General features: G+C 45.4%; 1 protein-coding gene across 5 annotated transcripts; it reads left to right on the forward strand.

Moving 5' to 3' along the window:
• Positions 1-85: 85 nt before the first annotated feature.
• Positions 86-23,736, forward strand: ATPSCKMT (ATP synthase c subunit lysine N-methyltransferase). 5 transcript variants are annotated; one of them, XR_004485645.2, is made up of 8 exons: positions 225-416; positions 5,968-6,257; positions 7,799-7,936; positions 9,552-9,602; positions 16,579-16,732; positions 18,499-18,646; positions 20,593-20,717; positions 23,320-23,736. XR_004485645.2 is itself a non-coding variant. In XM_012534702.3 (7 exons), the coding sequence occupies exons 1-7, from the start codon at positions 101-103 to the stop codon at positions 20,651-20,653; spliced, it is 855 nt and encodes a 284-aa protein (XP_012390156.2). In that variant the 5' UTR covers positions 86-100; the 3' UTR covers positions 20,654-20,668. The 5 variants fall into 5 exon arrangements, 4 of the variants coding, with proteins under 4 accessions (XP_012390156.2, XP_033292487.1, XP_033292485.1 ...); XM_012534702.3 differs by lacking the exons at positions 225-416; positions 23,320-23,736 and adding an exon at positions 86-113 and having other exon boundaries at positions 20,593-20,668; XM_033436596.2 differs by lacking the exon at positions 20,593-20,717 and having other exon boundaries at positions 23,320-23,731.
• The last annotated feature ends 461 nt before the right edge of the window (positions 23,737-24,197 follow it).

A 24,197-nucleotide genomic window follows, 5' to 3' on the forward strand; every position in this document is an offset into this window, starting at 1 on the left:
CTCATTTACTTAGAGCATTATTTTCTCCCTCCTTCCCACCCCGGCTCCGAGGAGATGGTAGAGCCCACTTCCTGTTTTTAAAGCTACCGGAGATCTCGCGATGGAAGAAGGAGGTGAGCGCGGCCGGGCGTGATGGTGTGTTCCGGGCGCGGGCTGGGGCGCGGCGTGGGCTTCCTGGGCCTGGTGGTCAGTCAGCCGGGATGTCAGCGATGCAGCAGGTCCGTGTCGGCGCGGCGGGACAGGGAGCTGCGGGGCCGCTGCTCGGGCTTGAGGTCTGGGGTTCGGTGCTCAGTGCTTGTGCCTGCGGCGGTCCTGGTATCTGGCCACCAGGAGCTGTTCTCAACGCTTCAGAGCGAATAACTCACTTAATCCGGAACGGTCTTCTGAGATGTGGGCACTGGAGTCACACTGTCCGGGTGGGGATCACATCTCTGCCACTTACTAGCTGTGTCTTTGGAGAAGTGATTTGTCTGCAAAAATGGCAATAGTAACAGTAGCATCTCTGTTTACGGCTGCTTTACGGATTCAGGGAGAACAGTGCCTGGTCCCTAGCAAGCTCTGTTTGTTTGTATTATGTGTTTGTTAAAGAGATTTGTTTGTGTTTGTTAAAGAGATCGACGTTTTGCACGAATACTCCAGTAACTTGCCCAGAGTTACCCAGCTAGTAAGAAGCAAAATGGCCTGGCCTTACGCTAAGAGTCCCGCTCTGAAGCCCTGTGTTGTGCTGCCTCTGAAAGATCTTTTCCTGGCAACCCTATCTAAGTAATACCAGGTCCTCTGAATCCCCTCTGCTGCTTTTTCTTCGGAGTGCTGATCACGACGTAATACTTTCTAGGCTTAGACTTATTTGTTATGGGTTTCCAGTCTCCCTGCACTCTAGCTGCTGTAGAATAGGGACTTACCCTGCTGTATTATTCCTAGTCTTTATCGGCTGCTCAGATGTTGAAATGAATGCGTGGGTTATAACATTTAACTGTGGCCTGAAAGTTAAGAACTGGCTTTGTCACTGGATGGTTGGTGGTGGGCATTTAACCTCTCCTGTTGCTTGGCCCACTTCAGTGATGCTCCGAGGACATTTTGGCTCTGGTCTCAATTCACTTTGGCTTGGCCAAGTCAGCGTTTCCTCATTCACAGTGATGAATCCTGTAATCCATTTGGTTCATTAGATTGTCCTGAAGTATAGAAAATGTCTAATGATGTCCCCTATGCAGTTTATTTCCTGTCAAAACATGGAAAAAAAGTTTTTTTCTAATGTCAATACATTCTTTATTTCAAAAAGACACAAATGACGTTAGACCAGTACAAGAAAGGCTTCTTAAGGGACAAAATAATATATGTTAAAGGGACATAAAATATATGCTGTAGTTTTTCAGCCTGTATGTATATACAAGTACACGGTGAACAGCCCTAAAATATTGTGATGTTCAAATATAAACCCCACTTTAAACAAACGGCAGGTCCCAATCCCCAAAAGGCCTGTCCTTTTTTCCTGGCCTTTTTCCTTTGGCTTGAACTTGGATAAGAACCCTGTACCTTTTTGTGCCTCTGTCACTGCCACTAGCTTTGGCTGACCCAGATCTGTCACTGAAAATTGAGATTTTCAACCATTATCAGAAGTCAGTAACTAGGCAAGGCTGGAGACAACAGAAGTTCACTTTTTTGGGTCATTTACTTTCAACAACTGGCTCCCTCCAAGTGCTCAAAAATAGCCAGTGGTCCCCACAGCTCTCATGTAAAGGAATGTTGCCATGTTCAAAAGAGCACATGTGACAGAAATCTTATGTCATTTATATGACAGTAAGACTGAATCTAACATGTTCCATCCAGAGGATTAGACATTTGTAGAAGCAGTCTTGATTTTGGCTTTGAATCTTTAAGGATTGGTTTTCACTGATAAAAATCAGTACATTTTTTACTGAACGGACATAGCAATATTTTGGATATATACATTGGATTTACATAGTAACTTCTTCAAAAGCTCATACAAGTTTTTGTGATGTTGAAAGACTTTTGCAGGTCTAAAAACTTGACGCAGAAGATTGAGTGATTTCATGAAGGGATACACTGCTGCCAGTGTTGACTTTCTAAAAAACACAAATACTGTAGTGCTTTTGCACAGAAAGTTTCATCCCAGTGCATAAGAATAAAGTACATGTTTAACCTGGTGTGCAGGGGCTCCCCCGTCCTTCCTGTTTTATCTCCCACCCCGTGCTCATCAAACTGCTCCCCCGCCTTCCATGCCTTGGTTCCAAGGTGTCCGTCCTTCTTTTGAGAATGTCCCTTTTCTAATACAGGCATCCTGTGCTTTTTGAAAATGAACTTTACACCACTTTGCTTTTGTGAAAAACCTACATTAGCCCCTGTTTTCCCAAACTGAAAGGAGTCCAAAGAAGGTTTTTGCTTTCATGACAAAGGGGGAAAAGGGAACACAGCGTGCTGACTTAGTTTTGCAGGAAGCTGTCCCGGAGGCAGTGTGCACCCCGGCAGCGGGAGCAGCCCCACCAGGCTCCTTCCCCAGAAACCACACTCAGCATCCAGCCGCCACAGCCCTGAACTGTGTCTGGGAGCATCCGTGCTTCACCTAGATTTCTTTTGCTTTAAGCTGTTTGGCTTATGAAAGATTTCCTGGAAACACTCTGCTTTTGGACAGTGGGGGAAACCTGTACCCTCACGCCCCGCTCAGATTCTGTTTCTGCCGACACCTTCCCGGTTCCATCATTGGGATCAGTCTTTCCTCCACCTCCTGTTGTATTCCCATGGCGTTTGGTACACGTTAGAGCATCTCTCACAACCTGCCTTGTAACTGTCTCCACTGGGCCCCCACCACTCACTCAGGCTAATGGGGGCCCTGAAGACCAGGAGTTCATCACATCTTTTGCTGATTAAGTTGAAGGGCCCATGTGTACACAGGTGAAACCGTTTGGGTCATCTGACTCGTGTTGGCCTACTCAACTCCCTATTGGCTTTTGCTGACTAGAGAAACAGTCCATCAACAGACAAGTGGATAAACAAAATGTGGGCTATCCATACAGTGGGATATTAAATATTTGGCCATAAGAAGGAATAAAGTGCTGATACATAGTACAACATGGATGAATCTTGAGAACATTATGCTAGGTGAAAAGTCACTCACAGAAACCACATACTGTATGATTTCACTCATGCAAGTCTGCTTTCTTTAGAGACAGAAGGCAGATTTGTGGCTGCTTAGGGCCAGAGGGGCAGGGGGGAGGATGGGGGGTGATGGCTAAAAGCATAAGGGGTTCCTTCTGGAAGTAATGAAGAAGTTCTGAATTTAACTATGGTGATGGTTACACATATCTGAATCTACTAAGAACCTTTGAATTGTACACATCAGATGGGCAAATTGTATGATATATGAATTACATCTCAATAAAGCTGTTAAAAATTATTGAGTCCCCCTGTGATAGTATTGAGAGTAATAATAATAGTGGCCAGTAGTCATCACTTTCTCTCTCGGGCTGTGCTAAGGGCTTTATATGCATTGTTTATTTAACTGACCCAATAACTCTGTAAGGATAGTATTATTTTAGAATGTTACAGGCAAGGAAACTGAGCCTTAGCAACAACTAGTGCCAGACAACCTGTTCAGTTCTGAGACTCCAGAGTTGTGTGGCTGGAATCTTCCTAACCACTGTCCTCTACAGTTGGAATGCCTGCAGGAGGATTTTACACAAGGCAGGACAGATGTGCCTTGACTTAAAAAAAAAAAAAATCAAATGCACTTCTATTAGCATGTAAGTTCCTCCATACAATGCTGAAAAGTATAAATGAGAATGTATTTAACACTCTTGCTTTCTATCAAACACAATCACTTTCCTAAACTTTACTTTTACTTTACTTCCATCGCCTGCATCAGCAATAGACTTTTGTTGTGTCTGAACTGGTTTTCCTCCGTGACACTAGTTGTAAAACTCACTTCAGGGCACCTCAGGCAGCAACAACAAAGCTGCAACAAAGATGCTGAGGTGGGTCAGCTCCTCCCCCCATCCCCCCAAGCAGTGACTCACAGCCGTGGGCCAGCTTCTGGTGTGTCCTGTGTTCACATTTGGACCTCACCACAGCTGTGACAGATGACCACATCTCATGGGTATGGTAGGCGGAAATAGGTCCATGTTTGAATCCCCGGACCCTGCGAGGCCGCTATCTGGGGAGCAACTTGGCAGATGTGGTTAAGTTAAGGACCTTGACGTGGGGGAATTATCCTGGCTTGTCTGGGTGGGCCAGTGTGCTCACAAGGGGAGGATCCCTTTCCTATAAAGGAAAGGGGGGCAGGGCTGTCAGAGGAGGTGTCGCGATGGAAGCAGAGGTTGAGCGATGTGGGACCAGTGGCCGAGGAATGCGGGTGGCCCATCCTACCCTAGAGCTTCCAGAAGGAACACAGCACAGCCAGCCTATTTCAGACATCTGACCTCCAGCACTGTACGTTAATAAATGCATGTTTTTATTTATTTTTTCACACACACACACTATTTTATTTTTACAGGAGATAAATAGACTGACACCAAGCATTGTAAATGGATGACCACGACAAAAGCAACAATGATTGCAATTACCAAACACGAAACACACTCACACTGTGTCATAATATTGACATTCATTCCAGGAATCCTCCACTGTAACAGCTCCTTCACTTTGCAGTGAAAATTGATTTATATATTTGTTGCCTCTCAGTCCTTGTGGGATTTTTTTTTTTAAATTCAAACAGAAAGTCACAAAAATTATAATCATCCGCATCAGCTATGCGTGTTGTTTTAACCCACCAACTTTGTGGTTATTTCTTACAGCAGCAGCAGGAGACTAACCCAGTGGGCCTTTTGTATGGCTTACTAACGCCAAAACTATGAACACTACTGCCTTCGATGGATAAGACTGTTGTCGCCCCTCCTCTCACTCTCCTTTTTCCTGCAGATTCCTGTGGTTTTGGTCTTAGCGCCTCAGTGAGATCGAGAGCTGGTTCAGGGCAGCGATGGGCTTGTTCCCTGTGGGGTTCAGGTGCTGCGCGCTGTTCTGAGTGCTCTTCCTGTATCCCCTTGTTTCATCCTCACAAGTATCCCATGATCCTCACCTTACAGAGGAGACTGAGGTTCGGAGAGGTGAAGGGTCACAGCTCTTAGTGAGGGGCGGAGCCAGGGTCGTGACCTTGGCAGCTTCTGCAGCCGTGCCCTTCGCTCTTGTGCTGTGCTCATCATTAATCCATTTAGAAATTAATTTCAAGTCAATTTCAACTTTAAAAACTTGAGATCCTATTAGGAGTACTGTTCTAAAGGATAAACTCAAGAGGAGGTTATGTAAGTTACCATTTGTTTCCTCTGTAATCAGTGACTAGAGTTTGCTATATTCTGTACTTGTGATAACATTGAAATGCTTATTTTATTTTTTGTTCTTTGTGGATTTGCTTTAAAAATCTCCTTATTACCATATTTAGTAAAACCTGAGTTTTGTCTCCTCTGTACTTCAGAATTGAATTTGTACAACTGGATAATTGATGCCTGACCAATTTTGATGTAGAATACTTTCATCCTATTTGAAATAGGGTAATAATCAGACATTTTCATGCTTATTTCTTTATGGGGCTTTGTTCTGAACCATAAAAATATGGAGTACATAGTTAATATTTGAATTAACGGATACTGATTCATAAAATACCAAATAGATTGGGACACATTGTTTTCTAAGGAAGATGCCTAGAAAAAAAATCAATATGTTGGAAAGAAAAGGTTTTAGTCTTCCATGAGTATTGAATACTTTTCTGTAAAACACTTTAGTTGCTGGACTCTAGAACTCATTGTGGAATTCTACATTTGTAATTTAAATTGTATTGAGCAAAATTATCCTTTAAAAAGCATGAGTTTATTTGTCAATAAGAATTGTAAAAAAAAACCCCACTACCTTGGATTTCCGATTTGGTGCTACATATATCTTTTCTGCTTGCTCTCAATCCAGGGACACCCCCAGAAACACTTAAAGAAGAAAGGCAGTCAGGATGTGTTCCATCTACAAGTCTTGAGGGCAACAGTTTGAAGAAAAGCAACTGGGGGTTCTTACTTACTGGCATTGTTGGGGGGACGCTGGTGGTCGTGTATGCTGTGGCCACACCGTTTATAACACCAGCCTTCCGAAGAATCTGTTTGCCTTTTGTACCTGCAACTGCAAAGCAGATTGAAAATGTTGTGAAAATGTTGCGATGCAGGAGAGGACCCCTGGTAGACGTCGGTAGTGGCGACGGACGTATCGTGAGTTATGCGAAGATGTTTTAAGGTTTATGTTGTTTTAGGTTTTAAGGTTTGAAATTTCTGTTTCACATTTCTTGTGAGGCTTATGCAAAGACTTGGTAAATTGACAGCCTAATTAAAGTCATTTAATTTTGTGTTTGTTTGGCTGAACTTCTAAGCCCTCCAGCGGGATTTTGGAATTTATTTTTCTCAGATTTAATTTTTCTTAAAGGTGAAAGTGCACTGTAGATCTGCCAGGTAAAAAGGAACAACTAATTTGTAATTATGAAGTTGTCCATTAAAAAACTTAGGCAGTAGAGGTGACATAACCAGAAGAAACATGTTAAGTCATGTAGTTTGTTTTACATTTTTTGCATCATAAATGCTTCTACATTTACCTGTATTTATACAAGTATCATAATTCCTGTGTGGTAATATTGAGTTAAATAAGGAAGAGCCAATGTGTTGAGCCCCACTTATCCAAAAATCAGACTTTCAGTGACTTCAGCTCATTGTGACCCCAGCTGGGAACCTATAAATAAAGACTTAAAGCCACTGACTGGCCAACGGTGTCCCTCGCTGGGCAAGGTGGCACCATCTTTAGGCCTCCCCCCAGATGATGAGCAGAAAGTGAGGATAGCAGAAGCATAGGCTCGTGTTCTGGAAACACTTAGTGTGGAAACCAGCAGGGTACAGCACCTTTCACTGCCCCTGCAGACGTGGACCCTGCAGTTTCGTGGTAGTGACCTGGAATAATCAGCAAGAGTGACTTGTTTTGAAGAAATCAGGGGATTATATATTAACTAGGAGGACATTTTAAAATCCAGATATGAACGCTTTACATCTCTGGATGGTCTCTTTCTGGTTTCTAAGAAAATGGCAAAGGGGCGACACCGTAGTTACTTGGGAAATTGCCGTAGATGGGACAGTTCCTTCAGGGCTGCTCCCTTGAACAGTGGTGGCAAAACAGGGTGAGCAGAGACCGCAGCCCAGCCCACCGTCCCTCTCACCTTTGGAGGCCGGGGACGTTCGGCACTTGACTTTATCCTGACTCGTTCCATTTTGCTTTTACCTGTTGTCGATTTTGAGCGAACCATCTTTAAATACCAAGGAAATGTGTAATTAATTGCAGGTTCCTCACTGACCGGTTGTTCTCATTGCATGTTACAGCTAATTCACAAAACAGTCTCCAGGCTCGCTCAGTTCGCCTGCTGCTGTTCCGTCAGTGATGGAAGGAGAAGGCAGGTTTTCAGAAGCTTTTTGTCAGCCCTTCCTGGGGTGGGCCAGTCCAGAATGAATTAGGCAGCTGTCCAAAGCAAGCCTGTTCTGATGCTCAAGGTGAAATCTTCGACAGAAAAATAAGAAAACTGAGTTTAAATGGACGGGCATTACGTTGTCCACAAAGCTATTGTAACTTCAGAGCCCCACCTTTAAATGGTGTCTTGAACAAACACCTTTTGATTGCATGTTTTATGATTATAGACCATAAATAGGAAGTTTTCATATCATTTGACTATGTGAGTTGATGTTTTTCTTATTTTGAACATGGCCTCTCCCCACAGGTGATAGCAGCTGCAAAGGAAGGATTCACAGCTGTGGGTTATGAATTAAACCCCTGGCTCGTCTGGTACTCCAGATACTGCGCTCGGCGGGAAGGGGTGCAGGCATCGGCCAAATTTTACATCTCAGACTTGTGGAAGGTAAGTAAGGCAGAGGATGGTGCTAGGAAACTCCACCCCCAAACTTTATAATTCATGATTAGTATGACTGAAAACTGAAGATGTATTAAAAGAAGAAATATAAGTGTATATTTCAGCATAATGGAATGTGAACAGCTTTTAAATTGATACATTTTACAAATCAACACTACTTTAGAGTAGAAACTTCAGGTTTATAACTTATAGGTCATGTGAATACTAACATTTTATTTACTCAATTTAAAAAGTTCTCATTTCTATTTATTATGCAGTGATAAGATTTTGATCTCTTTTGGAAGTCTTATGCATCGTAATATAGGTATTAACTTGTTAATGTCATTCTTGGTAAATAGTAGGGGTGTGTGTGTGTGTTTGTATGTGTGTATGTGTGTGAGTGTTTATTTGTGTGTATATGTGTATGTATGTGTGTGTGAATGTGTGTTTGTGTGTATATGTGAGACTGTTTATGTGTGAGTGTGTATGTGTGTTTGTGTATGTGTGTGTATGTGTGTGTATGTGTGTGAGACTATATATGTGTGAGTTTGTGTATGTGTGTGTGTGTCTGTGAATGTGTGTATTTATGTGAGTGTGTACCTGTGTGTTTGTATATGTGTGAGTGTGTATATGTGGTTTATGTGTGTGTGTGTATATGTGGTTTATGTGTGTGTGTGTATGTGTGTGTGTGTATATGTGTGTGTGAGTGTGTGTGTGTGTATGTGTGTGTGTGTATATGTGTGTGTGAGTGTGTGTGTGTGAGTGTATGTGTGTGAGTGTGTGTATGTGTGTGTGTGTGTGTATGTGTATACATACCTAGAGAGAGACAGAGATGGTGCAGGAGAAAAGAAGGGATCCACCAACCATGCTGTCATGGTTCCTTCATGTCTTCATAAAGCACAAGATATTTCTAAGTTTATTTGTTCTCTAAAAAGTGCCCTGTAATTTTGCTTTAGGAATGCTCCATAAAATGCTTTTTCTTAAATAAGTTTCCCATTGTAATATTGTCATCAGTAGCTTATAAAAATTCACTCGAGTTTTATTCTGTATATACGTAAATGATCTCTCCATAGAGTAAATAAAACTTTTATTGGGCACTAAGAATTTTGACTGGCGAAGCACTTTTTCCCCCAGTTTTCCAACTAAAGACCATTTCATTGCATCTTTTACTTAGTATTTTAGAGAAGAGGAGGGGGGCTAGAATTCTAAGGATGGCTCAACAGGAAAAACAGGTGGTTCTGAAATCCCTTGAGCTCTTGCTAAGCTCGTTTGGTAGAGAGTGGAGTAGAAAGTGGGCCAGGGGTGCAGACGGCCCGGGCTACCTTGATGAGCACCAGTGGTCCCTGGATGAGTCACTACCTTTCTGACAGTTGACCCCGGGCGGCCCTGCATGGAGTGGCTGTGAAGATGAGATGAGATAACTTACGGGAAACTTTTGGAAAACTGTAACAGATGAACTGACACGGGTGAAAGTGTGAATGTGGGAGATCTTAAAAAGGACCACTCTTTGCAAAAACCCACTGTTGGGTGAAATGGGAAATTGCTACTCATTTTGAAATAAAACTTAAGCTAATGTATGGCTTTCAAAAATTAATCTGTGAATTGTTTTTTCCCTCCCCTTTAGGTCACTTTTTCGCAGTACTCAAATGTTGTTGTCTTTGGCGTGCCCCAGATGGTGAGTATGCACTCTCCTGCCCCCTGCGTGTTTGGTTCTAGGTTATGAGGGGGCTTCCAGCCCGAACAGACCACCTATCTCAGGCCTGCTCCCCCATGTGCAAAATGACAGCCTCCCAAGATTCTGAGGGAACATCGGATTTTAGATCATTGGTTTAACAAAGTACTTCAGGGCCCTAGAAGATTAATCATAAAAGATCCAGTCTTGTAGTTTAAAACTTTCGCTTCAGATAAAGGTCTCAATGATCTACCTAAGCCCTAAAAATTCCAGTCTGAAAACTGCTTTATGAGCTCCTGGTGTCTAATATGGGTGGATATTTTCACGTTCACTCACTTATATTCTGCTGAAATCACTTGGGAAAGTTAAGGGGATGTTCCCTTGGAGTAGATCATTCCTTGGATTTTGCAGTGAGATGATTTTCAGGGTGCATGAGCGTTGACTAGTTTCAGCTGACCTCAGTTGACTGATTTGTATTGAACTCTGACTCTGTACTTTCACAAGTGAAAATGCTGCCGCATCAGACTGAAAATGATCCTAAGTTTAGCCTTTGGAAAGGTGACCAGAATGGGATGCTCTCATTGTAATTGTTGGTTTACAGACCATAGTAAGAAATCCCCCTTCACTTTTCAAAGTATATAATTGTAGCCATAATAATCTTGGTAAAATTGGATGTTTGCTGAAATGCCACTGTATGACTGATATGGTTTTTAATTTAAACAAAAAAGAAATTTACTTTTTTTGTTGTTATGCCTTCTTATTCATGCCTTACTTTTTGTTTAAGATGTCTCAACGCTGGAGAAGTTTTGTCTTACTATTAGGACTTTCAGTGCGATGCCATTTTCTTTAAAGAGTCTATTTAGAAGTGCTTTTGTTAGATATTCTTGAAAGTGACAGGAGTTTATATGTTCGTAATTCTTAGCAAGCCTAAAATTAAGATGAAACCTCCGCATCTACACTTCTGTTCTAGAAATGAAAAGAGGTAGAAAGGCATGATCCCTGGTTATTAAAAGAAAAGAAAAAAAACTATTTAGGATCGTAGAATTGCTATGGAATTTGATGGTTATTTCCTACTTACTGTGAAGTTTGGGCATTCTTTTGGAATAATTAGCATTTTGGGGCAAATAACTTGAATTTGAAATCTGTACTTTCTAAAAATAGAAAGTTGCTGTTTATTCCTCGCTGTCTTGAGAGGCCCCTGGTGGCCGCAGCAGCTGTGTCCCAGTGGGGGGCAGCAGTGGCCTTTGCTGGCCTCTAGTTCCTTGTGCTTCTAACCACTTCTGTAGTCAGTTTTGGGAGCTGTTCACTCAAGGGAAATAAGAGTGTATAATTTTGATGAATACTGTTACGATTATTGTCCATTCTTCTGTACACAGAGAAATCTTCAATAAGGAACTTGCAGCATTTCACTGTTCCCAGAAAAAGGGAGCAGGTGAAATACACGAGGCACCCACGTTCCCTGGGTTAAGAGGGATTCAGCCAACTTGGAGTCTTCCATGCAGGGGGATCGATCGGGGTGCAGGGCCCAGATGGCTTCTGTGGGTCTGGGGGCCCTGGTTTCCGGGTGGAGGGCCCTGCTTTCCCCCTTGTCAAGCTTTGCCTACGTGGAGGCAGTGAGCGGAGGGGAGTGCTCCCAGGGGACTCAGGGGGCCGGGTCGGCCCTCTGCGGGTCGTGTGAGCGCTGGAAAGTTCTTCAACCCGTCTGGGCCCCATCATGCCATTTTCTGTTAATAGAATGCATTTCCCTGGCCAGTTTCCTGGCAGTGGCTCGGTGGCTGGACAAAGCCAGCATGGCAGGAAAGGTTTCCAATGGCAACTGAAGCACACAGAGGCCGCGAGAAGCCGGAGGATGCTTAGGGAGCTCCAGAGGTGGGGACCCTGGTGTTACACATCCTCACTCTGCTCCTGGTACCGGGCTGGTGCTTCCTAGCAGCTCTGTGCAGTGGTAGCTCAGACGAGAGCGGCCCTGACCTTTGATCCTGGGTGTGTGTCCGGCGTAGCAGGAGTAAGGGTGCCAGTGGACCTGGCAGGCCAGTGCTAGGATGGTAAACAGCCGCACTTAACACAAGCTCATGCCCCAAGAGTGTCTTTTTGGAATGTGGGACAGATCGGTTGTGTCCTTGTTGAAAACCCTTCTGTGACTTCTTGCTACCTGAAAGCAGTGAGGGTAAGGCCCGGCCCTCCACATGGCCCGAGCGGTCCTGCTTCCACCAGCCCTCTGCACACCAGCTCCATTCTTCTCTTGGCCCTTAAACTGTACCGTGTGGGGTTGTGTGTGTCCTTCCCTCTGACTTCAGTGCCCCCAGCTCTGGGCCTGGTTAGGGAGCGTCTGCTCAGCACTCGCAGGTCGGATGTCTTTTCCTTCGAGGAGCCATCCCTGATCGCCCTGTGAGACAAGCCCCAACACCCCCGACTTCCAGAGCCCTTTCCTCTCTCTGAGGACACATGGCCGCACGTTTCCTCGTGCGATGGCTTTGGTGCTGTCGGCCATGGGCACCGCGCATGTGAGCTCAGGAGCAGGGCGGACCTGTCGTCCTCGCTGCCAGACCTCCAGCTCAGCAGCACCCGGCCCAGTGATGGCCCAGGAAACGTGTGTCAAACGAACGGATGAATATCGTGTAAATACACCCATTAAGTACACTCTTCCAGTGGGCTATTAAGTTTCGTAACTTCAGAGGATGACTCCTTTAATTTTAGTTATGAATCCTGTTATGACTCGATGAATGAAAATACTATCATCATGTTCTGATCAAGAAACATGATTCATGACCGAATCATTTATCATTCATTCATTCATTCAACAAGTGTTTCTTCAGGGCCCACTAAGCACCAGACCCTGTTCTGCTCGCTTGGAATACTTTAGTGGATGAAAAAGAAAAACATCCCTGCCCCAAGGTGTTTATACACTAGTGGGGAGAGCAGGTATTCAGTGAGATGTCTGTGTACTGACAGAATGTGTCGTACGATAAAAGGGGGTCAGTGCCGTGGGGCTAACTGAAGCGAGAGAGGGACGGGGCAGAGACTGTCCTGAAAAGGGGACCCGTGGAGGCGAGGGGGGAGCCGTGTGGCCGGGTGGTCGGGAAGAGCGGTCCAGGCAGAGGAACAACCACTGCGAAGGCAGAGGCACTGAGGGGTGTGTGCCTGCAGGTTCCAGGAGCAGCAAGGAGGTGGGCGGGAGGAGGGGAGCAGGGGAGAGAAGAGACAGGGCTTGGGCGGGAAGGACACAGGCTGCCATGGGGAGCAGATGGGGAGGAGCCAGGGGACGGGGTCTGAGCTCTGGCAGGCATCTGGGCCATCGATGGAGCAGCTGGTGAGAGGTGGTCCAATTCTGGATGCGTCGTGAGGAGAGAACCAACAGGGTGAGCAGGCAGATCCAGTTGGGGGCACGAGGGAGGAAGGAGCCCAGGGCGGCCCGAGGTGTTTGGCCTGAGCTGCTGGAGTTTGCTGAGCCCGGAAAGGTGCAGGCAGAGTGCGCAGGGACGGGAGGGGAGACCAGGAATTCCACGTGGCCTGTGCAGTCTGGGACGCGTGTGGATATGTCAGGTGGGCGGCGGTGGATGCCAGGAGTCTGGGGCATGGGAGGGAGGGCTCGTGGGACATTAGTGCCAGGAGTTGAAGCCAAGGAGTGGCTGAGGTCACCTGGGGAGGGGCTGGAGCCGTGTAAGGCCTGAGCCTTGACCCCCAGCAAAGGACTCGAGGGGAGGGGGAGGGGGAGGGGAGGGGAGGGGAGGGGGAGGGGAGGGGAGGGGAGGGGGAGGGGGAGAGCAGGTGTGTATGTGGGTTACTCCAGAAGCCAAGAGAAGCCCGTTCCAGGGAGGAGTGACCAAGCGGCTTGGAGCTGCAGGTGCACTTCTCTAATGTGTCTTACGCCTTTGAGCTGGTTTCAACTTATGTTTAAAGTTTTGAAGATGTAATTAGAATACGATGAGTTCGTGTCACTTTGAAACGTGTAATTGTATGAATAATTTTGAATTTCATTAGGCGGACATGGCACATCATGGCTTCTCTTTGTGTATGATATCAAGACCCAGGTTTGTTGCATATTTATGTGTAATTTAGTCAGTTAATTTCTTATGATTGAAATAGTGCCTTTCATTTGTACGTTTATCTTGACTTAGCATATGACAGTCATTTGGAAATAAAAGATCTGTAAAAGAGAAAAGAAGAATGGTAATGTGAATAAATTTATAATTGTCGTTTCTGTGAACAAAATTACCATAAGAAACATCTGATATTTTGGAAAAACACATATTGTCCTATTCTTTGCTTATTTAATTTTTTCCTTCAAGGAAGAAAACTTTTCCTTTTTTTTATTTTTTAAAAAAGCAATCTTTTACTAGCTGTTAAAAGAATGGAAATATTCCATCCTTAATGGAATTTATTCTTTGTTATCTTGGTATTGATTCTAATGAAGAATCAGAATTCTGGCTCACTGCAGCCATAGGTCAGGTTAGAGGAGTTTTTCCAAACCTTTCTTTAAAGATATATAGGTGAGGAATAAAATCTTCCTAGAAGCCCTATTGATTGTTCATCTTGATTTAATTGGTTACTTTTAAAGGGAGTAGGTTTTGCTCAGATCTTGGTTTCTAAATATCGTTTCTCACTCAGAGGAACCGGGAATGTTTGAGAAATGGCTGATTCCGGGGCTGAGGAAGGGAAGACACAAAAGCCTGGAACATTTTGTTGAGCCCAAATAGCAGGAGGTGCTCAGAATGTTTGATGGGGCACATCGACAGGAGAGAGAAGCCAGCTTGAGGGAGTTCCCAGTGGCCAAGCTGGGACAATTTGTGTGCTAGAATAAACAAGGACGATGGTGGGTTGTAACCCATTGAACGAAGTGAGAATCCAGGAGTTCACACTTACAGTGATGGAGAGACAGAGGGGAAAGCTATTCCTCGACGTTTTGACTGTCGATCTGGGAGGAAGGATGGAATTAGCAAATTGCCACTTTCAATCCTTACAGTAAAACTTGACTCAGGCAGAATCATCAGGAATGCTGCATTGAGTGGGGCAGCTGGATGAGTAATAGGACATTTGCATCTTCTCAAGGCGTCTCCCCGCAATTCCTTACCCATTGCAAAGGAGCAGTAGTAACCAAACTGGAGACACCAGAAAGCTCCTTCCTTGACTGAGTGGTACGTCACCCTCAAAGCAGGAGGACCCCATGGACTCGGGACCATGGAGCCCTGCAAAGTCCACAGCCCCGCTCGTGGGGCGTTGCCAAGGACGCGCGCACCGAGTCATCATGAGCCCGTGTCAGAGGGACGCCCGGTAAATAACTGGCCTGTGTTCTTTCTTTCTTTTTTTTTGCGGTATGCGGGCCTCTCACTGTTGTGGCCTCTCCCGTCGTGGAGCACAGGCTCCGGACGCGCAGGTTCAGCGGCCATGGCTCACGGGCCCAGCCGCTCCGCGGCATGTGGGATCTTCCTGGACCGGGGCACGAACCCGTGTCCCCTGCATGGGCAGGCGGACTCTCAACCACTGCGCCACCAGGGAAGCCCTGGCCTGTGTTCTTAAAGGAGGTTATTGTCGTGAGAGACTAAAGGAGACTGAGGAACCATTACAGCTCCATGCAGTGTGGGAGCCTGACTGTGGGACAATGTGAAGGACATTACTGGGACATTTGACAAAATTGGGATGCTATTGGAATTATTATTACTGGAATACAATGTTAAATTTCCTGAATTTGATAATTGTGCTGGGTCTCTTTCTTAGAAAACACCGAAGTATCAAGGAGTAAAGGGCCATGTTGTATGCGACCTGTTCTCAAGTGGTTTAGAAAAAATGTTCAGAGAGAGGGGAAGAGAGCAATAAGACAAACTGTTAAAAATTGGTGAACCTGGGTAAAGGAATACAGGAGTTCTTTGCTCTGTTCTTGCAACTTTTCTATAAATTTGAAATTATTCCAAAATAACAAAGGAATAAAGTAGAAAAGATGTTTTTAGGAGGTGAAGGTGGTAATATAATTTTAGGACCTGAAGATAAAATTTTAAGCAGCTGTTAATTTACTGACGTAATTACAATGTCAGTACTCTTAGCAAGCAGTAAAACTCCTCCTTCACAGATAGATTAGTAATAAAATTATGCAAAAGTGATAAATAAGAGAATTTTATTTTTTATAAGTTATGTTGACTATCAAGAAATTAATTAGTGTATTATGGATGCATTTTTAAAAACTATGAAATAGCGGGCTTCCCTGGTGGCGCAGTGGTTGAGAGTCCGCCTGCCGATGAAGGGGACACGGGTTCGTGCCCCGGTCCGGGAAGATCCCACATGCCGCGGAGCGGCTGGGCCCATGAGCCATGGCTGCTGAGCCTGCGCGTCCGGAGCCTGTGCTCCACAACGGGAGAAGCCACAACAGTGAGAGGCCCGCATACTGCAAAAAACCCCCCCCAAAAAACAAAACAAAAACTATGAAATATTTCATCATATTTCAAGTTGGTAGAATGTGTATATTTTTTCATGGTCTAATTATACCATTTTTTGTTGATTTTAGGTGCTGTTGATTTTAAGATGTACCATTGCTGTTGGGAAAGAAAAAAAAATGTTGCCAATTATAATTCTAAGACAATGTCAATTGTACGATGTATCCTGATTTCAGACATGTTAAAAATGTGGAAAAAGATAAATGATTGAGACAGGTAGATTGAAATGTTTAGGTAGGTAAATAATTTAAGGCTGCTTCTCACATTAATTACTGCCACATCATGATTTTAGTCAGGAAAGTGGAACTCTGTGATACACATCTGCTATAAATGGCAAATTTTATAATTGATACTAGAATATTCTTATAACTGTTGTTCATGTGACTTCTGTATTTTAATGGATTATTTGATGATGTATTTATGCCCATGAGTGATATTTTTACAATCAGTAATTTTGCACAGGCTTTTTTCAGGGATGCAGATACAAAAGGACATTGAGAAATCATTTCCTCCGACTATCCGCTCACCGAAATGATGGCTGTCGTTCTCCACAGATGCTGCAGTTGGAGAAGAAGCTTGAGCTTGAACTTGAGGACGAGGCTAGAGTCATTGCTTGCCGGTTCCCCTTCCCACACTGGACCCCGGCCCAGGTCACAGGGGAGGGGATAGACACCGTGTGGGCCTACGATGCCAGTTCTTTCAGGAGAAGTAAGAAAAGGCCCTGAAGATCCGTGCATTTCCAGTTGGTCATTCAAATATAAACTTTATCCAGAGAGTTTTCTGAAGTGTTGGGGGTCTTTGATTTTATAGAGATTTAAGGCTGTGTCTTCAGCAAAGAGGATATTTTTCCTTGTTATGGAATGAGAAATTATGATTGCTTTCCTTAACTTTTGGAGAAAATAAACAGAAGTTGAGAACAGCAGGTAGATTTAAAGCTCCTTTCATGGTGTGTTCAAAACAAATGTGCTTACTGCTTTTCATGCACTCGGGTGTGTGAAAATATGGATGAGCTATGGTCATGTTGACGGGTGGGAGAGATGTCAGCAGCTCTTCACATTATAAAGAACATGCTTTAGTGCCACAGATGAGAAGAAACAATTTAAAAGGAGGGAATGCATTTGTAAATGTTTGCAATTTCCTGTAACTTTATTCACACTTGAGATTTATCTCTTTTTTTTCTGTACTAGGTCAAAATTAATTTTCTGAAGGATTTAGAGAGGTATTTATATATATAGTTTTTAAATTTTTTTTTTAAATTTAATTAATTAAGTTATTTATTTATTTTTGGCTGTGTTGGGTCTTCGTTGCTGCACACAGGCTTTTCTCTAGTTGTGGTGAGCAGGGACTACTCTTCGTTGTGATGCGTGGGCTTCTCATTGTGGTGGCTTTTCTTGTTGTGGAGCACGGGCTGTAGGCGTGCGGGCTTCAGTAGTTGCAGCAGGCAAGCTTAGTAGTTGCGGCTTGTGGGCTCTAGAGCACAGGCTCAGTAGTTGTGGCGCATGGGCTTAGTTGCCCCACGGCATGTGGGATCTTCCCAGACCAGGGATCGAACCCGTGTCCCCTGCATTGGCAGGCAGATTCTTACCCACTGCTCCACCAGAGAAGCCCAGTGTTTATATTTTATAACACTTATTAGGAATAATTTGTTCCAAAGTTAGTGGATTACTGTATTTTGTTGAATCTAAGCTGTGCATGTGTGTGTAAATGTGTGTCTATAAATACACATTTTAACATGTCTGAAATTGTGATGTACCTTCCAGTTGATGGTGTCTTATCACTGTAATTGGCAGTGCTGTACTTCATGATGTAGTTGTATGTCACCCACCATAGACAGAATCTCAGATATGATGAACTCTGGTATTCAGAGACGACACAAGGTATAGTGGAGTAGTTGGTATGGATTTAATAGTAAAATAAACAATCCTGAGCTTTGGTGTAAGCCAGACCTGGGTTCAGATCCTGCTTCCTCATTAGCAGGGACCTTGGACAAGAGGCTTTCCCTTGGTTTCCTGAGCAGCCCTGTCATTGGGATAATGATACACTGAATAGGGGGCTGGGGACCGATCTGTAAAACTCATGGCACAAAGTCCGTGGCCTGTAAGTGGCGTTTATTATTTTAGACACTAAAGAAAAGCTTGTTCACAGAAGTTGCATATTATTTCTGCTAGTCACTTCTTTATTTTATGAAAGCAGCCATTTATTTAATATTTCTCATTTATGAGAAGAGACTTGACTGATTTAGATAAAGACAAGTTAAGGAAAACCTCTGAATGTGAGTAGACAAGCTTCACATATCTGAAAAATTAATATTGAATGGTGGTTGAATAATCCTTGTGTATCATGGAAAATAAACTCCCAATTATATACCTGAAATCTAAATACCAAAGCATTTTAAGAGAGATTTGATATAAAGTGAGATGGTTTGCATCTTTAAACTGATAAAAATATGATCAATTTGATAATCTTCATTTTAGTGAGAAGCCACTGTGGACTCATTCATTCATTCAGCAAATGGTTATTGAGTGTCTGCTGTATAATAAGCTTTTCCAATTCAATGGTTAATGACATGCAAGTTCCTGAATCTTATGGGATTTGTGTTCTAGAAGAGAGACAAACAAACAGGTGAGTGAATGTCACTGTGTGTGAATTCTCTGGAAGAGGTAAACAGTGGGTGGTGTAGAGAGAAACTGTGTGTCTGGGGTGAGGGGCTGGGATGTTGGGGACATGTGTCAGGTTTTTAGCTGTCACCATCCATCCGTTTCCCAATAGTCCCTGATTTCCTTACAAAGAACAAATTCTTTCTCGCTGTGTGTAGTTTTGGTGTCTTCCCCTTGCTGCCACCTTCCATTCCAGCCAGACCTGTAACTTGGCTGGGTGCATCTGGAGAGGGACCTCTCATAGCTCCCTGCCAGGAGGGTGGGGTGGGCAGAGGCTGGGTTTTGTGGAACCTTGGAGGTATTCCATAATTTCCTAGACATATTCCTGCTGGACTTGTAGAGGCATCATGCTATCTGCAGAGTCATGTATGACTTGGCTGTTTTGGGGGTTCCTCCTTTAGCTTCCTGAGAATTAGATGATGCTTGGTCCTGCAACCTTAGAGAAAAATGGACCGTTTCATAGAAGTTCTGTGATTCATGGCATCTGCAGGGTCTTTAATTGATTTTTAGTTCCTAGGTTAAGGATACTGATCAAATTTGCAAACAACACGAGGCAGGGAATGAGAGCTGCTATATTTGATGTCAAAAATGGGATTCAAAAAATGTCTATACAGATTGAAATCAGAGGCAAGTGCTAACCTGATAAAATTTAAAGTTAAAAAAAACAGTAGAAATACAGCTTAGGGGTCATGTAGCATAACAGGAGCCTTTGTGAACAGACCTGGAGGTTCCATTAACACTCAGGTGCTCAAAGACTTGAGCACATTTCCATCTGAACGCATCTTTCTCTGGAAGCATGGCCCCAGGATTGCAATGCTTGTGTTCCCCAGGTGTGCCAGGTGGGCACCTCATCAGACCCTCAGCCAACTCTGGCATTCAGACTTCTCGAAATGCTTAGCTCCACCAACTGCACATGAAACCAAGTTTAGAAGATGTAGGAAATGAGACTCTTCCACATACATTGTTCACCGTTGCTGGGAGACGGCATACGCCAGGACAGGTGATAGCCAGAATAAAAAAAATGTAAGATTCCTGATATTTAAACCACGCAACTGGATACTACCCCACTGCCAAAGTACTTTCCCTGATGGCCAAAATTATTAAAGACCTGCTGTGAAGAATTCAATGTCCTCAAGACCAGGAGTCTTCTAAGCTTGTGCTAGTATGTGTATTTCCTAGCTTAGCCCTGGCCGAGCACATTCCAGAAAAGATCTTGAAGCCGTTGCAGAACATACGACAGGAGTCTACTTAGGTCTCGACAGACAAGAAGCACATCCCTTGGTTGTGTGGTGTGGCTCGTTGCCCACTGCGGCCCTAGTGTGATCAGCCCTTTATTAAGATGTTGGAGTCGTGTGGGCCATGGTGGAGTATTCCTCACCTGGTCTGGACAGCAAAGTTTGCTGACCCAGGCAGCAGGGGGTGCCAGTAGACCAGCCAAGGGGGTGTGCAGACTCTGCTCCCTCCTGCCCAACAGCTATCTCCCCTCTCCTTGGTGACAGGCACCAGTTATCCAGGTGTCAGGCGTTGATGAGTTCAGGGAACGTGGGCCCTGCCCATTGTCTGATCCCATCCCCTGGGCGTCAGGATGGGCTGTGGGCAAGTAATCCAGTTTCCTCCAGTGAGGTTGGAGGGTCCATCCGCTAGCAACTTCGGGAAAGGTTTTGCGGCAGTAACACCTGAAGTTTTAGCAGCCATTTTGTAACCACTGGGGAAAAAATGAAGATGAAACCCAAGATACTGAGGCTGGAGGAGCAGAAAGAAGGAAAGACTCTGGGTCTTTCTTTGATGACGCACTGAGTGGCTGAACCGACCTGGAGCCTCTGACTTCAAGACATCTTGTGCGGTGAAGTGATAAAACCATGTTGTTCTTAAGCTGTTTTTACATGGATGCTGTGTTATTTGCACCCTCAGCAGCCTGATGGAGACAGGAGGGTTGAGGCTGCATTGGGGCGAGAGGTGCCCGGCAGTGTGAATGAGCCCACTCCCCCCGTCTGGAGGGCCCTGGAGGAGGCAACACCTGCTAGCGAGGTTGGAAGGTATGTCTGGAGTGTCCCAGAGAGACGGCGAGCTCCCAGGAGCAAGGAAGCCCGCTCCCAGAGTGGTGTTTGGGAACTCTTTACCAAGTCAAGGGGGCTGTGAACTTGGACGTGGCCTTCACAGTGACATTCGAGGAGAGCATCCTGTCCTTGGGGACACGGGCAGGGATGAGCAATAGCAGAGCTTCAGCTGTATCCCTGCCCCCAGGGAGTTCTGTAGGGGGAGAGATGATTTCTCAGGATGGGAAAGGAATTAGAAAAAGGAAGAAATCACCTTGGACTGCCTTTCTTGACAGGTAGGGTTGCCAAGTAGAGGAGCTGTGTTATGGACTGCACGTTTGAGTCCCCCAAAATTCCTGGGTTGAAATCCTAACCCCCCCCCACAGTGTGATGGTATCAGGAGGTGGGGCCTTTGCTTTAGGTCATGAGGGTGGGGCCCTCATCAACGGGATTAGTGCCCTGGTAAAAGAGACCCCCAGAGAGCTCCCTCACCCCTTCTACCACGTGAGGACACAGCGAGAAAAGGGCCATCTATGAACGAGGACGCAGGCCCCCACCAGACTCTGGATCAGCCAGCGCTTTGACTTTGGACTCCCCAGCCTCCAGAACTGTGAGAGGTAAATGCTTGGTGTTTAAGCCCCCCAGTTAGAGCAGCCCGGGCTAAGACAAACTGGTACTTAAGAGAGCCACGCTTGGCACTGCCCAGACTTGTCCGGGCCCTAGCCAGCATTCCCTTAGCTCTGATGAGGAAAGGAAGTTAAAGGGAGCTAAGCTTCAAGAGGACTCTCCCATGTGCCGGCTGTGAAGGGCAGCAAACCATCCTGCTGACCTGATGATCAGGACTGAATAGGCTCCAGAATGGGCCGTTGGAGGGTGTGGTTGGACCATGCTCGCAAAGGAGGCCTCCCCGGGAGGGGTCTCCTCTCCAGGTCTCCCCTCCAGGCTCACACGGGGGAAGCTTTTGGCAGTTTGTCCCTAAACTAACATGGGTGATGTAAAAAACTAGAATTAGAAAAGGGAGCAGAAGAAACCGCATTGATAAGCAGAGTGACTTCTAGATGGTAAAGGGTCCTGAAAAGACATCCTAAGAGGCACAGAGTGGTTGTGATGTTTATCCTGGGTGAGAGACAGTTCGGAGGAAAGAGCTTTCAGATTTTGAAGGGCTGCCAAGCAGCAGCAGAAAGGAAAGTGATAACACGGCTGTGTGCCTGGGTTTCCATGCACTGGAACTGTCCCGTTCTCATCCTCAGGGTGGTAGCACCGTCTTTACTTATTTTTCCTTTTTTAACCAAGGTGGGGTGGTGGTGGTGTGTCATCATTAACTTGCTCAGTTACAACCTGACCTGGAGGCGCAGGGTCTTACTACACTTGGCTGCTTCCCTGCAATTCGACCTGTTCTGTGGCTCTGGGGTGTGAACTGGGGTCATTGGGTGTGTGCCAGAGGGACGTGACGTTCACCCTCAGGATGAAGTACAGTCCTAATAAAGTCATTTAAAGTCAAAATGTGTTGCCTCTGGACCTGGTGAGTCCCTTGTCACTGGAGATGCTGGAGCAGAGGCTGGACAGCCACTTGGTGGGGATGTTGCCGAAGGGATCCTTCCACAAGCAGGCTGAGTCCTAAGACTTGAAATGATGATGAGTTTTCCCATCTTAGCGGGGCCGCCAACCTCCGGGGGTCTGGGAGGCATCACAGCAGCCTTCAGCGGTGAAGGCGAGTCACACAACTGCAGAACTCAGCATCCCCAAACACAAGGAGGCTGTGATTTGCTAACAAGGTAGTTGAAGTACTGGGGTGCAGATGAGTGAAGAGAAACGTATCAGGACTCCAGCTGAGAAATGTGTAGGACCAGAGAAGGAAGTTGGAATCTATAACCCCCCCGCCAAGGGCTCAGCTGGAGAGAACACAGTTGTGTTCCCTGGGTCCTGATTAAACCAGGGGACTGTTTTTGAAGACTCTGGTGGAAATAGGTCACTAACGGTGCCTCATTCCCTTCTGACACTGCCTCACCCATAACCTTGTCCCCGGAGCAGCCTTCTGAGGACCAGAAGCCCCCGACCCTTCTCCAGTTTGTCGGCCCAGGTTTGGACATCTGGTGCGGCTGGCGGATAGACGCGAGCTGAGCTACGGGATTCGGTGTTGAGAATTTTAACTGGAGAACAGAAGAATTGGGAAAATCTTAGTGGAAGTTAAAGTTATGAAGTTGAGGCCAGAGGAACTTGGTGTGAGAGACGAGAGCCAGGTTTCTCTCTGGGTCAAGGGCTCCGTGCAGGGGCCAGGCCATGGTGCTGGGGACATGGAGGGTGGGACCCCCTGCCAGGTGCCTGCCCCCACCCGCCGGGTGGCAGGAGGACCTGTCACTGTCCCTGGAACGTCTCAGCTGCCTCTTCATCAGAGGAGTGTCCTCTTCCTTGAAGAGCTCCATTTAGGAACTAGGTTATTTTGGACGAATGAAAATACTACTCATCATAGCAGGTATTAAACAGGAGGAGCTCTTTTTCCCCAAAGATGGTGCAGGTCATATACTTAAATGGAAAAAGATGGATATTTGTATAAATGTAAGAAAATCTCCATCTAAATAACACAATAAAGTTTTTCGCTCAGGTAGAAAACTTTAGTCGTCCAGGATCCTCTCGGGCAGGACTCCTTCTCCCTTCGGAGTGAAGTGTTGCTGTAATAAGGACGTGTTACAGTTGTATTGGAATTGGTGCACTCGTGACCCAGTGGACTGATGCAAATGGAATATGAGCAACAAAAACCATATGCCTGGGCTTCCCTGGTGGCGCAGTGGTTGGGAGTCCGCCTGCCGATGCAGGGGACGCGGGTTCGTGCCACGGTCCGGGAAGATCCCACATGCTGCGGAGTGGCTGGGCCCGTGAGCCATGGCCGCTGAGCCTGCACGTCCGGAGCCTATGCTCCACAATGGGAGAGACCACAACAGTGAGAGGCCCGCGTACCGCAAAACAAACAAACAAAAACCATATGCCTTTTCCAGGTAAGGGAGATTAGATGTCTTAACTCTTTCTCATTTAATATTATGGTGTGAACGTTACCCGGAAGGATGGATAAAACAGTAGCTCATCGATCACTAGGTTTAATTCAAGGATTCGAGGGAGGAATCAAGTGAGTTTTCTTCTCTGTAATATTGTAGGATGAGCAATTGGGCAGCTGTGTCAGAATAATTTCACAAAACTCCATCTATATCCCAAACTCCGTGGATACATTCGTTTGGCGAGGTCTTGTACGGTTGGCTATAAATATAGCTTTGCGGTATTGTCCGTGGGGAACGTGACAGCTGAAGAAGGGGCGGCGTGTCACAAGACATTAGGCGAATGCCCGTACCGCATAGCTGGTAGTCAGCAAAATCCTAAGGCAAGTTCACGAAGCTGTTGCTGTTCCAGTGATCTTCCCTTTACCTCCCCCTGCACTGACCTTGTCCCAGGCTCTTACCCTTTACCCCTTTACCTTTTTGGGTTTTGCAC

Source organism: Orcinus orca, chromosome 3 (genome assembly GCF_937001465.1).
Source record: "Orcinus orca chromosome 3, mOrcOrc1.1, whole genome shotgun sequence".
Classification (NCBI taxonomy): Eukaryota; Metazoa; Chordata; class Mammalia; order Artiodactyla; family Delphinidae; genus Orcinus; species Orcinus orca.